This window comes from Mobula hypostoma, chromosome 6, assembly GCF_963921235.1.
Source record: "Mobula hypostoma chromosome 6, sMobHyp1.1, whole genome shotgun sequence".
NCBI classification, from domain to species: domain Eukaryota; kingdom Metazoa; phylum Chordata; class Chondrichthyes; order Myliobatiformes; family Myliobatidae; genus Mobula; species Mobula hypostoma.
This window is the reverse complement of record NC_086102.1, coordinates 18833794-18852671: the sequence shown is the minus strand read 5'-3', so window position 1 is coordinate 18852671 and position 18878 is coordinate 18833794. Positions and strand designations below refer to the sequence as shown.

The following is an 18878-nucleotide window of genomic DNA, read 5'->3' as shown; positions in this document are numbered from 1 at the left end:
AATCAGGTCCACTTGTAATTCTCATTACTATTTACACTCAGTAGTCACTTTATTATGTACCCCTGCTCGTTAATGCAAATATCTACTCAGCCAATCATGGCAGCAACTCAATGCAGACATGGTCAAAAGGTTCCGTTGTTTTTTCAGACCAAACATCAGTATGGGGAAGAAATGTGATTTTACTGACTTTGACTGTGAATGATTGTTGATACCACAGGGTGATTTGAGCATCTCAGAAACTGCTCATCTCCTGGGATTTTCATGCACAACAGTCTCTAGAGTTTACAGAGAATGGTATGAAAAACAAAAACACATACAGTGAGTGGCAGTTCTGTGGGTGAAAACACTTGTTAATGAGGGAGGTCAGAGGAGATTTGCCCCAGTGGTTCAAGCTGACAGGAAGGTACCAATAACTAAAATAACCTCACGTTACAACAGCGGTATGCAGAAGAGCATCGCTGAATGCACAGTAAATCGGAAGTTGATGGGTTACAGCAGAGGACCATAAACATACTGAAGTACACTCAGTGGCCACTTTATTAGATACAGGAGGTACCTAATAAAGTGGACACTGAGTGTATAATTCTTAGGGCTAGAATACACAAAAGCCAGGTAACATCTTCCCACCGAAGGAATGAAAGGTATAATCAATTTGTAAGACATCCAAAATAACTTTTGCATTTATTAAATGGGTGCATTGAGTGGAGACAATTAAAAGTAGAACAATTCTGATACTTTGAAGAAGTTACATTAGCTACTTCACAGTCATCTTTAACAGCCATTTGCACAAATTTAGATTAAAAGTTGGTAAGTTTTACATACAATAAGTTACCTGACCTGGTTGTTTTGATCCTGCTGAGACTTTCTACAGTTTTTCTTTTCTCTGGAAGACACAGAAATAAGTTACAAATTTTAAAATTGCCTGCAAACTGTATCTTGTGTATAATATTAGCAGAAATTTTATAACTTCTTGTCAGCTCTCAACAAAACAGGTAGCATTATTAACTTGGTTTCATTTGAAATTTTCTGTGTATTTTAATAGGGAAAATAATAACAGCAAGTGAAACTGGCATTTTTCCATTTCAATTTGAGACAGCATGGTAGCACAGCAGCAAAAGTAGTTAGTACAATACAGTGCCAATGACCCAGGTTCAATTCTGTCATTGTTTATAAGGAGTTTGTACACTCTTCCTGTGACTGTGGGTTTCTTCCTATACTCCAAAGACATAGGGCCGTAGGTTAATTGTCCCAGAAGAGCCTGTTACCATGCTACGTCTCGAAATCAAATAAACAAAATGTCTTCCCTTTCTATTTTTAAAGTGCAGTATATTATTACAAAATGGTTCACATGTGATATCTGTTCCTTGATACCTTAAGTGGCCATTCTTCATGAGTCTGCCTGAATAATTAGTTTCTCAGGGTTAATCTCCGAAGCCTGTACTCTTGGAATACATGCAGGAGAGTAGCTTGGACAATTATAAACTGAAAGCGAGCAACTGGGTCGAGAGGATGCTCTGGTCAGCATGGACCAGTTGGGCCGAAGGGCCTGTTTCTATGCTGTACAAGGATTATGAAAGCTTGTGTGGCAGGAGAATACCAGGGGTGTAGGTTACCTCAAAATGGAAAATTCAATGTTCATACCCAAGTAGAATATGAGATGTCATTCTTCTAAATTGTGTCTGGCCTCTCTGAAGGCCAAGGACAGACAGGTCAGCAGAGTGAAAAGGTGTTAAAACAACATTGTTGGATTCTGATGGTTTTTGATCCAAGGTTCTTTTAGAAGTCAGGAAAAAGGCACAAAACTTGTTGCTTCATGATCATTTTATTAAGAGTTCATAGAACAGAGGAAAGTTGAACAGACAGTGATAAGGGTCTACTAGTGAAGAGAAAGCCATGGTTAAAGGGCTAAAACTATTAATATGGCACTGCTTTGTGTTTAGCTATTTTATATCCATAGCGATATGGAAAATTCCATTCCAATCTTTAGATAAGAATTAACCAATTAAAAGCTTTTACTTGAATATTGCAGTACCATGTTAACCAATAAGAAAGCACTTATTCAAGTAATGCAAAACAAAAAAACCTATAGAGCTTTTCAGAATTATACTTTGTAGAGCCATGAGAGGCATATTAAACTTGCATATACATACAAGTACTTAAAGTACAAGCAGATAATCAATTGTGAAACTGCAAAGAACATAACAGTCTAATCCAAGAATTAAACATTCAGATCCAACAACATACAGCCAGAAGTTTGAGATGGCTGTTGTGGACATAGCTCCACAAAATGGTTGCCTATTCTTGTTTCTCCATTGTAGAGCAAGACATATCATAAGCAGGAAATACAGTAGACCAGGTTGAAAGAGATGCAGGTGACTCTTTGCTGCACTTGGAAGGGCTGCTTAGGTCCCTGGGTGATGGTTAAGGGATAGGTGTTACGCTTCCTATGGTTCCAAAGTACCGGGAAGGGTTCGATAGGAATGGGTGAGTGGACTATGCATAACCTTCAAAACATCTTGCTTTTTTCAACCCTTTCCATTCATGGAAAGTATTCTAGAATCTAGAGTCTACCCACATCATTATAGTTTAAGCAACTCAAACTTTTCCTTTGCAATTCATTTCTCAAATAAATAGCTTTGGTAATTTTTCCACACTCTTGCAGGGGGCTGTTACCAGGTCCTGGCATGTTACCCGAGTACCCAGATGTTTCATCTTCATCACCCACCTTACTAAAGGTGCAAGTGAGAATATGAAATCCTTCACAGAAAGGGTGCAGTCCATAGTGTTCATTTACCTGGCTAAAACAACTAAATCTGCTGGAGGAACTCAGCAGGTCGAGCAGCATGTATGGGGGTGGGAGTGATGGTGGTGAAGAATAAGGGTTAGTAATTATCAAAGTTTCAGATTGAAACACTATGTCAGAACTTTGCTCTAGGTTCAAGAAGCTGCCGTCTCTTGTATCTCTAGTTGGCTGAAGCTTACGATCGGGTATATTGGCAACATTAAAAATATTGAATTGCAACAAAGGTAGAAATATGCAAGACAACAAACAAGGACTTAGCAAACTGTTACAACAACATTAACGAAAGACAATGTAAGACACTTACTTCTTTTTGAATGTTTTCTCATAACTGGGAGTATCCTCAATAGTATCTTCAGGTTCTTCTGGGACGCTACAATTCCTAATAATTAAAAATATAAATAAAAGTAAATAAAACATGAATGAAGGAATAAAGGAAATTTACAGTATTACACAGAAATTGGAAGAACAGTTATTATTTTGGCATGACAGTAGTGTAGTGGTTAGCGGTACACTATTACAACTCGGGGAGTTCCGGAGTTCAGAGTTCAATTCCAGTGCCATTCTTCAAGGAGTCTCTGTACATCCTCCCGTGGAATGTGTGGGTTTTCTCTGGGTGCTCCGGTTTCCTCCCACAGTTCAAAACATACCAGGTAAGTTAACTGGTTACTTGAATTATCCTGTAATTAGGTCAGAGTTTATCAGAGTTGTGGGGTTACGGGGGCAGGCGTGGTTCGAAGGGTCAGAAGGGCCTACTTTGCACTGTGTTGCTAAATAAACAAATCTATTTTGTGAGAACCTGCACAACGACAGCATTCATGCAAAGCAATGACATATCTATTGTTCTGGATGACTGATCGCCCTATTTTCTGCAAACAATTTTAAATTCAGGCTTCCAAAATTTGTAGTTTTCAGTTTTGTCTCTTGCACCGGAGAATGAAGATCTGAATGCAAGATTAACAGAAGATATCAACTATTTCCCTTTCAGAAACCAAATACACTGAAACCCCAATTTTACGCGCCCTGATTTAACGTGAATTCGGATATAACACGATGAGTCATTAGACATGTCCATGTCAATCCATACTCCCCTTTCTCCAGCCTTGTATCCCTTTTTGCCAATCAACTTCCCAGCTCTTGGCTTCATTGCTCCCCCTCCGACTTACAAATCTCTCACTATCTCTTTTTTCCGTTAGTCCTGACGAAGGGTCTTGACCAGATGCTGCCTGGGCTGCTGCGTTCCACCAGCATTTTGTGTGAATCATTGGACCTTTTTTTGCTCAAAATGGAACAAACTGCTAGAAAAAGAAAATCTTTTTCTGTGGAAGATAAGCTTCACGCACTTGATGTGATCAAGACTAAAAGTCAAACTCAAGCTGCACGAGACCTCGGGATACATGGGTGTAACTGGGCAGCGTGGGGTCATTGGGCTGGATGGGTCTGTTACTGTGCTGCATCTCTAAATTAAAATTAAAAATTCAACGTCTACTGGAGGGCAGAAGAAAATCAAAGTCACAATCCACTTTATTGGAGAAAAAGCAATACGTGTACCTCAGTTGTCACCCGGATAATTGAGTGATTATTAGGTTTGACTGGAGGTTGAGATTTGTCTGCCTTCCCAAAAAAATTAATTGTATGTCAGACAATCTACAGCTAAAAACAGGAGTTGTAAAAAGACTAATGTACAGTTTTCTTAGAGACAGGAAATCATTGTATATAGAGCACTTCTTTGGACAGATAGGGCCAATGGAAACCCTCGAATCAAGTGATCTTTAAGCTGGATAATTCTTTTTTTGCTGATTATAAATAACTATAAATACCTCAGTAAACAAAGAAAGTGAAATCCACACAACAAACATACACAGATAATTTAATCATTGGAAAACAACTGGACTTTGGAGGCAAATGTATGAAATAGAACAAAGCTTAGAGGTTTTGTGCTGTCGAATTAATGTCAGAATTATTTGTTATTCTTTCAAAATCATCATAACTTCCATGTGTAACTCATCAAGTAGAACAATAAATAAGCCACAATGTACCCATGGAAGGCATAAATCTAAAAGAAAGTTGTCCTACATGTATTTTGGGTCTGTATTCATGCTACAGAACCACTTGTCAGGAAGCATATCTGGGTTTATCTCATCTGGGATCTTTCGCCATTTCAGACAAGCATCACACTGGACCCATACTTGATCAGGAAGATTCCTTCAGAAAAAAAAAACAAAAAATAAGCATTAAACAAGTCCATAGCTTGGGGAAATATTAAAATATGAATTCAAAGTTAAGTTCAAACTTATTTTCATTTACCAGATATTCTCCCTTGGAAATGGCTCCTAACACACCAGTAACACCAAAAGTAATGTCAAAACAGACCTCCTTGGCACAACTTGCCCATTATCTTTCACGCCTCAGTCTACCAATCACCTTGACCTTCTGTCTCACCACTCCCCTTCTCCTTTTCCCCTTAAAGTCTTGATGCAGAATTCTGACTTGAAGCATCAACGACAATTCCATCCTCCCCACTTGCTACAAACACCTCTCCTCACAAATGTTGTTCAACCCACTGAGTTCCTTCAGCAGATTCTTTATGCATATACAATCTCGTGTATCACAAAAATAAATACTTCAAAAGATGCTTGAAAGCAAACTCAGAGGAAGAATATAATGGAAAATAGTGAATGGCACTTCAGTCAATTAATGTATTGTTGCAGTTGTTTTAATCTTTTAAATTCAGTTTGCATCCTTAAAAAATTTGGTTTGAAACCAAAATTACTCAGTTATAGAAACACAGAAAACCTACAGCACAATACAGGCCCTTCAACCCACAAATCTGTGACAAACATGTCCTTACCTTAGAAATTACCTAGGGTCACCCATAGACCTCTATTTTACTTAGCTCCATGTTCATATCCAGGAGTCTCTGAAAAGACCCTATCGTATCCACCTCCACTGTTGCCGCCAGCCCATTCCACGTACTCACCACTCTCTGCGTAAAAAACTTACCGCTGACATCTCCTCTGTACCTACTTCCAAGCAGCTTAAAACTGTGTCCTTTCGTGCTAGCCATTTCAGCCCTGGGAAAAAGCCTCTGACTATCCACACAATCAATGCCTCTCATCATCTTATACACATCCATCAGGTCACCTCTCATCCTCCGTCGCTCCAAGGAGAAAATGCCAAATTCACTTAAACTATTCTCATAAGGCATGCTCCCCAATCCAGTCAACATCCTTGTAAATCTCCTTTGCACCCTTTCTATGGTTTCCACATCCTTCCTATAGTGAGGTGACCAGAACTGAGCACAATACTCGAAGTGAGGTCTGACCAGCGCCCTATATAGCTGCAACATTACCTCTTGGCTCCTAAACTTCAATTCCACCATTGATGAAGGCCAATGCACTGTATGCTTTCTTAACCACAGAGTCAACCTGACTCGGACTCCAAGATCCCTCTGATCCTCCACACTGCCAAGAGTCTTACCATTAGTACTATATTCCTGCCATCATATTTGACCTACCAAAACGAACCACTTCACACTTATCTGGGTTGAACTCAATCTGCCACTTCTCAGCCCAGTTTTGCATCCTATCAATGTCCCACTGTAACCTCTGACAGCCCTCCACAATATGCACAACACCCTGACCTTTGTGTCATCAGCAAATTTACTAACCCATCCCTCCAGTTTCTCATCCAAGTCATTTATAAAAATCACAAAGAGTAGGAGTCCCAGAACAGATCCCTGAGGCACACCACTGGTCACCGACCTCCATGCAGAATATGACCCGTCTACAACCACTCTTTGCCTTCTGTGGGCAAGCCAGATCTGAATCCACAAAGCGATGTCCCCTTGGATCCCATGCCTCCTTACTTTCTCAATAAGCCTGGCATGGGGTACCTTATCAAATGCCTTGCTGAAATCCATATACACTACATCTACTGCTTGACCTTCATCAGTGTGTTTAGTCACATCCTCAAAAAATTCAATCAGGTTCGTAAGGCACAACCTGCCTTTGACAAAGCCATGCTGACTATTCCTAATCATATTATGCCTCTCCAAATGTTCATAAATCCTGCCTCCCAGGATCTTCTCCATCAATTTACCAATCACTGAATTAAGACTCATTGGTCTATAATTTCCTGGGCTATCTACTCCCTTTCTTGCATAAGGGAACAACATCCGCAACTCTCCAGACCTCCGGGGTCTCTCCCGTCCCCATTGATGATGCAAAGATCATTGCCAGAGGCTCAACAATCTCCTCCCTCACCTCTCCCAGTAGCCTGGGGTACATCTTGTTTGGTCCCAGTGACTTATCCAACTTGATACTTTCCAAAAGCTCCAGCACATCCTCTTTCTTAACATCTACATGCTCAAGCTTTTCAGTCCGCAGTACCTACAATCCCTACAATCGCCAAGATCCTTTTCCATAGTGAATACTGAAGCCAAGTATTCATTAAGTACCTCCGCTAACTCCTCCGATTCCACACACACTTTTCCACTGTCACACTTGATTGGTCCTATTCTCTCATGTCTTATCCTCTTGCTCTTCACATATCTGTAGAATGCCTTGGGGTTTATCTTAATCCTGTCTGCCAAAGCCTTCTCATGGCTCCGTGTGGCTCTCCTAATTTCATTCTTAAGCTCCTTCCTGCTAGCCTTATCATTTTCTAGATCTATATCATTACCTAGTTTTTTGAACCTTTCATAAGCTTTTCATTTCTTCTTGACTAGACTTACAACAGACTTTGTACACCATGGTTCCTGTACCCTACCATCCTTTCCCTGTCTCATTTTAACATATCTATGCAGAACTCTGCGCAAATACCCCATGAACATTTGCCACATTTCTGCCGTACATTTCCCTGAGAACATCTGTTCCCAATTTATGCTTCCAAGTTCCTGCATGATAGCCTCATATTTCCCCTTACTCCCAATTAAATGCTTTCCTTTCTTTCTCCAATATTTTTATTAAATTTATTAAATTTCATATATATAAATATAGAATTCATAAGGATACTTATTATAAATCAAAATAAGGTAGTACATAATGCACTATATATAAATCACACTGATGCAGTCATGGTATCCCATATTTATGATCAATCTACTAAAATAAATTGAATTATGAAATACAGTAATATGGTTAATTATATTATAAAAAATAAATCTACACCCACTACCAAGACAAAGCTGGTTGGTAAAAAAAAACAAAAAAAAAGTATTTTACCATATAGTGTTTTATAATAGCCCAGATCTATATTTTAATGATAACAATTCAAAGATTTTCAAAATACTTCAGAAAGGGACCCCATAACGTTTGAAATTCGATTAGAATCAGAAATCGAACAACAAATCTTCTCTAAATTTAAACATAACATCGCATAACCATTGAGCATGTATGGGGGGGGGGGCAACCTCCTTTCATTTAAGCAAAATCGCCCTCCTAGCCATAAGAGAAATAAAAGCCAGTAACCCGCAATGAGAAGGCTACAAAATTAAAGCTCTTTCCTCAACAATACCAAATAAGGCAGTCAAAGGATTGGGTTTAAAATTAACTTTAAAAAGTACAAAAAAGTTTGGAAAACATCTTTCCAATATTTTTCAAGGCTCGAACATGACCAAAACATATGAATTAATGAAGCTTCTCCATCAGTATATCTGTCACAATAAGGAGATATATCTGCAATAAAACAAGAGAGCTTGTCTTTCAACATATGAGCCCCATGTACCACTTTAAATTGTAGGAGGGAATGATGAGCACATAATGATGAAGAATTAACCATTTTGAAAATAGCCCTCCAGGTCTCATCAGATAATGAAGTCTGTAAATCCTTTTCACAATCTTTTTTAATTTTGTCTAAAGGAGCCATTCTCAATCCCAACAGACCATACATATAAAATATTGAGCCATTATCAAAAGGTTTTAAATTAAAAATTGCATCTATTATGTTCTTTTCCGTACTGGTATGAAATATATGTAGATTAGATCTTTAAAAATCTTTAATCTGTAGATATCGAAAAAAGTGGGTATTTGATAAGTTATATTTCACTGAGAGCTGCTCAAAATAAGAAAGGTTCCCTCCAACAAACAGATCCTGAAATCGTTTCATGCCTAATCCATCCCATTCTCTAAAAAATAGATCAGTCGTAGATGGTTTAAAAAAAATTAGAAAAAATAGGACTAGAAACCGAAATGTTTTCTAAACTGTAGCCAGATCCTCAAAGTGTGTTTAACCACCAAACTGTCAGTTAATTTATTTAAAGATAGAGGAAGAGAGGATCCGAGAAGAGAAATAATAGAAAATTTTGTAACAGAGTTGGCTTCCAAAAAGACCCATATTGGACAATCCTCACGATTAATATAATATAACCAGAACGTGAGATTTCGTATGTTAATTGCCCAATAATATAACCTAAAATTGGGTAGGGCAAGGCCTCCATTATTTTTAATTTTTTGAAGGTGGGCTTTATTTAATCAGGGTTTTCTGTTCTTCCATATATAGGAAGAAAGAATCGAATCTAAAGAATCAAAAAAGACTTAGGAACAAAAACAAGTACAGCTTGAAAAAGGTATATAAGGGGGACTTCCGTGTCATCAAGGGAATGGCGGCGTAAGGAAAAGGTCTCTCGACAAAAAAGAAGGTAAACTGCCCCAAAATCGAATTTAGACGAATACTTAATATTGCATAACTATATTAATAAAAGGGGCAAGGATGATGTCTAAGAACAAGAATAAAAAGTCCACTTCGAAGGCTGATAAACATAAAGAGATGCAGCAAGGCGACGGGCCTAGCTCCCCCACGTTAAGCCAGGACGGAGATAATGAGGGGGAATCGGTGACTCTGTCTTTGATTCTCGGAGAGATTCGCGAGTTCCGACAAGATAACAGCAAACAGCTGGAAGATATTAAAGGAGAAATAGTAAAAACTAACTCGCGGATAGATGAAGCCGAAGCGAGGATTGTTGGAATTGAAGAGAAGCTACAAAACGCCGAGGAAGTGATAGCAGAAATGCTGAAGCTACAATACCAGCTCCAGTGGAAACTAATAGATCAAGAAGGCCACTCGAGAAAGGAAAATGTGAGGATCTACGGAGTTCCCGAAGGAACCGAAGGTAAACCCGGATTGATGATTCCCTTCGTGGAGAAGCTGCTTAGAGAGAACCTTGATATACCGGCCGCAAAAGACCTACAGATAGAAAGGGCTCACCGCGCGTTGGCACCACAGCCTCCGGCAGGCGCCCAGCCCAGATCGATTCTGATCAGATTTCTCAGTTACAGAACGAAGGAAGAGGTGCTTAAAAGAGCATGGCAAAAGAAAGGTTTCATGTGGAACAACTGCAAAATCAGTTTAGACCACGACTACGCACCTGGGATTCTTGCCAGACAGAAGGAATATACGGAAACACAGAGAGTCCTGGTTGTGGTTATATGTCTTGGTTTACTGTTGAGAAGGGATTGCTTACTGTTTGGTTAGAAAAAAAAGTGCTTTTTTTCTACTAGAGAAAAATGCAAACTGAATTGGTAAAAATAATTTCCTATAATGTTAATGGGGTTTTGAATCCAATTAAAAGAAATAAGATTATGTCTAAATTGAAAAAAGAGAGGGCACAAATAGCTTTCCTCCAGGAAACACATATGAGCCAATCTGAACATGGAAAATTAAAAAGAATGGGCTTTAAGCATGTATTTTATTCATCATATAAATTGAGTCACAAAAGAGGAGTAGCTACTTTAATATCAAGTACTCTTAATTATGAACATATTTCAGAGACTAGAGACAAAGAAGGACGGTTTGTAAAAATCACAGGAAGAATAGAAGGTACAGAAATAACATTGCTGAATGTTTATGCTCCTCCAGGTAGTGAATGGTCATCTTATAGACACATTTTTGACCTAATGGTCAGTTCTCGAGGGGTAGTAATTTGTGGAGGGGATTTTAATATTAGATTAAATCCTATATTAGATTCTTCAAGAATAGTTACTCAGAATAAACCTCTGACTCGGAAAGTGAATTCATTGATGGAGGAGTTGGGAATTATAGATGTCTGGAGGGAATTACACCCTACTAGTAAAGATTATACATATTACTCTTTCCCTCATTCAGCCTATTCAAGGATAGACTATTTCTTTATCTTTAATACAGATAGACTCAGGATAAAAAACTGTAATATTGCAACAATTGATCTGTCGGATCATAGCCCAGTCTCTATGTCTCTAATCCTGGAAAGGAAAATGAGGAAAACACTATGGAGGCTAAACTCACATATACTCAATAACCCGAAAGTAATGGAGAGATTAAGGGGAGAAATCAAAGAATATCTAGACCTTAATGACACGGGAGAAACATCACCAGTGATTTTATGGGATACATTGAAAGCTGTACTGAGAGGGAAAATTATTTCCATTACTACTCACATGAAAAAAATCAATGCACAAAAATTAGCAGACCTTCAAGGAAAATTAAAACAACTTCAAGTTGTAGATAGCAACAAAAGTAATTCAAATCGAAAACAGGAAATTAGGAAATTGCAAAGTGAAATTGATGATATTTATACGTTGGAAACTCAAAGAAATTTTCTTTACCTGAGACAAAAGAATTATGAAGTAGGAGGTAAATCAGCTAGATTATTAGCATATAAATTACGAAAACAACAAGCAGACAATACAATTCATAAAATAAAGAATCCAAAGACAAAGCTTGTGGAGAGTACAATAGGGAAAATTCAAGAGAGTTTTGAAACATATTATCGAGAGCCGTACTCCCAACCCCGGGCCCCCAATGAGCCCTCTATAGACAGTGTATTGAATTTTTTAGATCTACCTAAATTTACAGATTTACAAAATGAAAGTTTATTAGAAGCAGTAACTGTCAAAGAACTGAACATGGCCATCTCTAGGTTAAAGGCTGGAAAGTCCCCGGGTTCTGATGGGTTTACCTCAGAGTGGTACAAGTCCCTGAAGACACAGTTAGCCCCATTACTACTTAACACCTTTAATTGGATCTTGCAGAGAGGAGAAACTCCACCTTCCTGGAGAGAAGCGATTATTTCAGTTATTCCTAAAGAGGGTAAAGATAAACTAGAATGTGGCAATTATCGGCCAATTAGTGTTCTTAATTTAGATTACAAACTATTTACATCTATATTAGCGCGCAGATTGGAAAAGCTTTTACCTGGCCTAATCCATTTAGACCAGACTGGATTTATTCAACAAAAACAAACACAGGACAACATAAGGAGAACTCTGCACATAATAGAACAGGTTAATAAGGATGAGACAGAGACAATGGTAGTAGGATTGGACGCTGAGAAAGCTTTTGATTCGGTTAGTTGGGCATTCCTATACAGAGTGTTAGGAAGATTCGGCTTTCAAGAAAGGTTTATTAAAGTAATTCAGACTCTATATGACAGCCCTACAGCCCAAATTAAGATAAATGGGGACCTCTCTGACTCCTTCATTTTAGAGAGAGGCACTAGACAGGGATGCCCAATTTCTCCTCTCCTTTTTGCGCTATATATTGAACCACTTGCCCAACTAATAAGACAGAGCGAAATCGTAAAAGGTATCAGGGTGGCAGGGATTGAACAGAAAGTGGTGTTATTCGCAGATGATGGTTTTGGTCTATCTGAGTGAACCAGAAAAATCATTTATAGGATTGTTTACACTGTTGGATGACTTTGGGAAAATATCAGGTTATAAAATAAATGTAAAGAAAACGCAGGTTATGTCCCTAAATTATACACCATCCAAAAAATTGCAGGATACATACGATCTTAAGTGGGAAGCTAAATCATTAAAATATTTAGGAATAACCCTGCCGAAGGATCTTTCAACACTGTCACAGGTAAATTATGGGCCATTAATCTCAGAGATAAAAGCAGATATGCATAGATGGAATCTTATCCCCTTTTTAAGTTTAAATTCAAGGATAAATACTATAAAAATGAATATTCTTCCTCGGTTATTATATCTTTTCCGTACTTTACCAGTGGAGGTGGATGATAATCAATTCAGGGAATGGGACAAATGGATTTCCCGCTTCATTTGGCAAGGAAGGAAACCTAGAATTCGATATAACACCTTACAGTTAGGGAAGGAAGGAGGAGGTATGGTTCTTCCTTGCCTGAGAAATTATTTTTATGCCTCACAGATAACCCCTCTGTTATATTAGAATTTTTCAAGATTCTGAATTCGGCTTGCAGTTCAATACCGAGTAAATCAGTTTCTCGCCTATATAATGCACTCTCCCATGCTAAAAATGTAAATACACTGTATATTAAAGAGAAGTGGGAGAAAGAAGCGGGGTTGGTACTTTCAGAGGAGGCTTGGGGGAAAATCTGCAGCTTTCAATGGTCCTCAACTAATTCTTTGACTTGGAGAGGACGTTGTTGGAAAAACATTATAAGATACTTCAAGACCCCATATCAGGAAAAATATAAAGATACAAATGTGATGTGTTGGAGAAGGTGCGGCTCCAAGGAGGCAAATCATTTTCATATTTTCTGGGATTGCCCTAAATTAAGTCTATTTTGGGAAGGTATTCATAGAACATTAGTTAAGGTACTTAGGTCCCAGATACCTCTGAACTTTGAGACGCTCTATTTGGGGCATGTATTGTTCCTTGAACAGAAGGAAGATATAAAGTTGCTGCAGGCCCTCTTAGCGGCAAGTAAGAAATCAATCACTAGAAAATGGCTAAATCCAATACCACCTACATTAGAAGATTGGTACGAAATTATCTTGGAAATATTTAAAATGGAAAAGTTGACTTACTCCCTGAGAACTCAAAAAGAAACATTTTATCAAATCTGGAATAAATGGATTGAATATATAACCCCAATGCGAGCAGACTTTAGATGACTCTCCTAATGATTTATATTGCTCTTCTCATCAACACAGTAATATTGCTAACGTAAGCACCCCTAGTCTAAATGTTTCTTTTTTTTTTGGAAAAGAGAAAATTAACACAAGTAAAGGGAAAGATTTGGGAAAGGGATAACAAAAAATGAAAAAATTAAGTAAATAAGTACATAGGGATTGGATAATTATGTCTGTGGGCAGGAACAAGCACGAACAAATTGGGATATAAACATCTACAATGATTGGTATATAGGCTTGTATGCAACATTTTGGACCCGTGGAAATGGTCCAGAGGGGTTGTATGGAAACTATTATTACCATTTTTCTTAACAACTAATTTCATCACTTAGCCTAATAGGTTAGATTTACCACAGTACATAATTATCTATTTAAATGTTTATTTTCCTTTTATATCATCTCAATGTGTACTTAAGAATGTATAAATAATTGTAGTTTTATACATATAAAAAAATGGAAAAGGTTATATGTGTGAAAAAAAGTACATGATAATTGTGAATTCCTTATCCAAATAAAAATAAAATTAAAAAAAAAGAAAATGAAAAAAAGAGAAAAAGGTATATAAATTTAGGTGAAATATTCATTTTAATAGAATTAATTCGACCAATCAATGATAAAGAAAGAGGCGACCAATTAGAAAGTATCTTTTTCACATAATTCATTAAGGTTAGAAAATTTTGTTTAAATGGATCTTCATAATTCTTAGTGATTGTTACACCCAAATATGTAAATTGTTTTCTTACAATTTTAAAAGGAAGGTTAATATTGGATGGTATCAAATTATTTAAAGGAAACAATTCACTCTTATGTAAATTCAATTTATATCCTGAAAACTGACTAAAATTAGTCAGTAAAAGAAACATAGAGGGTGAAGAAGTTGTAACATTAGATATAAAAAGCAATAGGACGTCAGCATACAGCCAAACTTTATGAATAGTACCTTTCCTTAAGATACCGGTGATATCTTTAGACTCTTGAAAGGCAATTGCTAAGGGTTCTAATACCAAATCAAAAAGCAAAGGGACCAACGGACATCCTTGTCTGGTTCCGCGTTAGAGTTTAATTGGTTTAGAATTCTGAAAGTTAGTAAGGACCTGAGCGGAGGGAGATAAGTAAAGTAATTTAATCCAAAAAATAAAATTGGGCCCAAAATTAAATTTTTCTAAGGTTTTAAATAGGTAATTCCATTCAACTCGGTCAAAAGCCTTCTCCACATCCAGAGAAATCACACATTCCGATATTTCCTTGGATGGAGAATGCATAACATTTAACAATTGCCGTATATTAAAATGGGAATATCGATTTTTAATAAATCCTGTCCGATCATCAGATATTATAGAAGGTATAATATTCTCAGGTCTACGGGCCAAGACTTTAGATAGGATCTTAGCATCAACATTGAGTAAAGAAATTGGTCTATATGAAGAGCATTCAGTGGGATTCTTATTCTTTTTAAGAATAAGCGAAATGGAAGCTTCATAAAAAGACTGTGGCAACCTACCCACCTTGAAGGAATCAGTAAGGGTAGAACATAAATGAGGTATAAGCAATGAAGGAAAAGCCTTATAAAATTCTCCAGAGAATCTGTCAGGTCCTGGAGATTTCCCAGAATGCAATGAACGTAGAGCCTCAGTGATTTCCTCCTGAGAAATAGGTTGATCCAACTGCTTTCGATTATCAACCGAAAGTCCAGGAATATTTAATTGGTCCAAAAAATTATTCATTGCAGTATTATCTTTAACTTGATTCTCCAAAAATTTTAGAAAGCCCTTATCAGATAACAACATTAAATTAAAACACAAGGATCCATTCATATAAGTAAAATCAGGAAGATTTAAAGATAGAAATACAGGAGAATGGTCGGATACAGCTATTTCTTTATATTCAATAGATCAAACTAATGGAATCATTTGACTCATCAATAAAAAAAAATCAATCCTGGTATAGGAATGATGGGCATGAGAGAAGAATGAATACTCCCTTTCTGCCGGGTGAGAAAAACGCCAGACATCAACAATATCACATTTCATTAGAAAGGATTGAATAAATAAAGCTGATTTATTAGGTGCAGCTGATTTAGGAGAAGAACGATCTAATACTGGGTCTAGACAACAATTAAAATCTCCTCCCATCACTAAAGAGTAAAGACTCAAATCTGAGAGGAATGAAAAGAAACGCTCAAAAAATCCTGGGTCATCCACATTGCAGGCGTACACATTAGCAAATACAATTAAATTATCTAGTTTCCCTGACACAATGACAAATCACCCGTTAGGGTCAGAGACAACTTTATGTTAAACAGAAGAAATTGTATTATCTGTAAAGATCGAGATCCCTCGAGATTTTACTCTGAATGAAGAATGAAATTGTAAATCCCTCCACCGATTAAAAAGGCGTGCTTTGTCACAACTACGTACATGCATTTCCTGTAGAAAAATAATGGGGGCCCTTAACTTTTTAATATAAGCAAAAATCTTATTCCATTTCACAGGATGGTTTAACCCTTTCACATTAAAACTAATTAAATTAATATTTTGATCCATTTTAAATACAGGTTTCCCCCGCCATCCGAAGGTAGAGCGTTCCTATGAAATGGTTTGTAAGCCGGAATGTCGTAAAGCGAAGAAGCAATTACCATTTATTTATATGGGAACATTTTGTGAGCGTTTGCAGACCCAAAAATAACCTACCAAATCATGCCAAATAACACATAAAACCTAAAATAACAGTATCATATAGTAAAAGCAGGAATGATATGATAAATACACAGCCTATATGAAGTAGAAATACTTTTCCACAATCATTGCCTGAACTGTTCTCCATAGCAAAAATCTCACGTGAGCGCCGTCGGCAAAAACACGGCGCAAGTGCTCTCCAGTAACCTTTAAACTATGAAGCTGCCAAATCATACCAAATAAACACGTAAAAATACACAGCTGGTATAAAGTAGAAATAATGTATGTACAGTGTAGTATCACTTATTGGAATTGGGACAGCATCGAGCACACTGATGATGGTGTGTTAGGCTGAGTCGGAGGTTGGGGTGCTGCAGTGGGCCCCACCCTCTGGGCAGCGACCCAATAAATTGCCGCGAAGCATGAAGGGTTCCAGCAGTAGCCGGGAGGCACACAGCACATCTTTAAGAAAAAAGCCGAAATAAACAAGCTAATTAATTACATGCCGGGCAGAACCTAACTAATTAACATGTTTATTTCGGCTTTTCTTAAAGATGTGCTGTGTGTCTCCCAGCTACCGCTGCATTCTCTGCGAATCGGTATCTGTCCGTGGCCTGGGTGTTGGGGTGGTGGGACACTGGGTGTCATCTCATCGTCGTCTGTTTCCAATAGAGCAGGCAGCTCATCTTCTTCTGTGACTGCCCCCTGCGATGTCGAACGTCCAGGTTCGTCATCTGCTGTGGCTGATGTGGAAGGCTTGCTTGACTGCTGAGCCTTGCGCGTTTTTCTTTCATACAGTTCTTTGTAAGCACTCAAACCATCCTGCAAATATCCCCTAAACCTACGTACTCTTCCAAAATTGAAGTCGTACTTTATCATTACTCATTTGGTTTCGATTGTTATCCTTTCCTCTTCCAATTGCATCAGCTCTTCATCTATCAGTTCTTGTTCATGGGATGCCAAAACCTCTTCAAAATCATCTTCGTCAACTTCCATAAGCCAAACACACTTAGTCCTTACTTCGTTCACCACGATCGAAACGCTTAATTATGTATAGTTTTATACTAAGTGTAACACCCTTAAGAGCTCTTTCAGGCTTTTCCGATACCTTAGAACTCATCTTGCAAACGGCTGCTCGCAGGCATGTGATTAAGCAATGTCAGCGAGAATGCTGTTCCGAATCCGGGGGAGAGCGGCTGCTCGGGACGCGTGGCGCGCTGATTTTTTTTTCGCGCACTGCTTTTTCGTAACAGTGAAAACACCTTCTGTTACTGAAAACAGGGTACTAATGTAGGTCTTTCGTAACAGTGAGGTTTCATAAAGCGAACGTTCGAAAAGCAGGGGACACCTGTACTAATTAACAGAAGAGTTAAAAGATCTGACCATAAATTATTAGAAGCAGAGAACAAAGCATAAAATAAGGTACTCAAACAGAAAATTTGGATGGTAGCCCAACCCAGCTTCCAAAGAATAAACTCCAACCCCTCCCCGTCCCAAAGCCAAAAAAGCTACCCAAAGAACAGACAGCATGCTAACCCTAAGGACAACCCTCCCAGAGAAATCCTGCTGGCAAAACTCCAATCATTCAAGGATATTATGTTTCTACCAAGAGAAAACAGACAAAATAAGCTTATCAGAAATCCAAAACATAAGAGGATTCATTTTAACAATTTCAAAAAAATATAGATATAGAAAAACCTAAAACAAAAATAAAGAAATAAAAAAATCAAAAATATCAAAAAGCAAGATATATAAACGGTCGAAACGTAAGTTTATTAAAACCTTATTCTATCCAACATTAAAAAGATAATTGCTCTTATAAGGGATATAACGCAATTAATCTTCTACCAAGAGAAAACAGACAAAATAAACTTAGATCAGAAATCCAAAACATAAGAGGATTCATTTTAACAATTTCAAAAAAATACATATATAGAAAAACCTCAAAAAAAGAGTAAAGTAATAAAAAAAACAAAGAAAATATCAAAAAGCAAGATATATAAATGGTCAAAACGTTAAGTTTATTAAAACCTTATTCTATCCAACATTAAAAAGATAATTGCTCTTGTAAAAGACATAACGCAATTAATCTTCTGCTTTCAAAAACTTCTGCACGTGTTCAACCGATCCCAGCCATTTCTGCACATCATTTTTCTGAACGATTCTAAGACGTGTAGGGAAGCAAAGGGAGGGCATAACCTCTTTGTATTTGACACGTTCAGCCCTAACCTCCGGTGTATAATCTTCCACGAATCTGATCATTTTCCCGTTGTAATCGATCATTCCTACTCAACCGGTATGACAGATTAAAAGCTCCTTAGTATGAAATTCATAAAAACACAAGATCACCGACCTAGGTCGCTCCCCTGACTTTGGCTTCAGGGCCAGTGACCGGTGGGCGCGGTCCAACTTAGGCACAGACGGCAATAAATCAGGGAATAGCTGCTTCAGAAAACTTGCAAAAAACTGCGTGGGTGGGCACCTTCAATTGATTCTTCAAGACCCAGAATATGTAGATTATTCCTT

General features: G+C 37.7%; 1 protein-coding gene across 2 annotated transcripts in view; it reads right to left on the bottom strand.

The window, feature by feature from the left end:
- Nucleotides 1-18878, bottom strand: part of LOC134347846 (MORC family CW-type zinc finger protein 3-like) — a 109625-nt gene that overhangs the window by 21947 nt on the left and 68800 nt on the right. For both annotated transcript variants that reach the window (XM_063050337.1, XM_063050336.1), the window contains exons 11-13: nt 4877-5005; nt 3108-3182; nt 838-883 (exon numbers count right to left, since the gene is read on the bottom strand). In XM_063050337.1, the coding sequence (XP_062906407.1) occupies nt 838-883; nt 3108-3182; nt 4877-5005 (250 nt within the window). The remainder of the gene's footprint in view (nt 1-837; nt 884-3107; nt 3183-4876; nt 5006-18878) is intronic.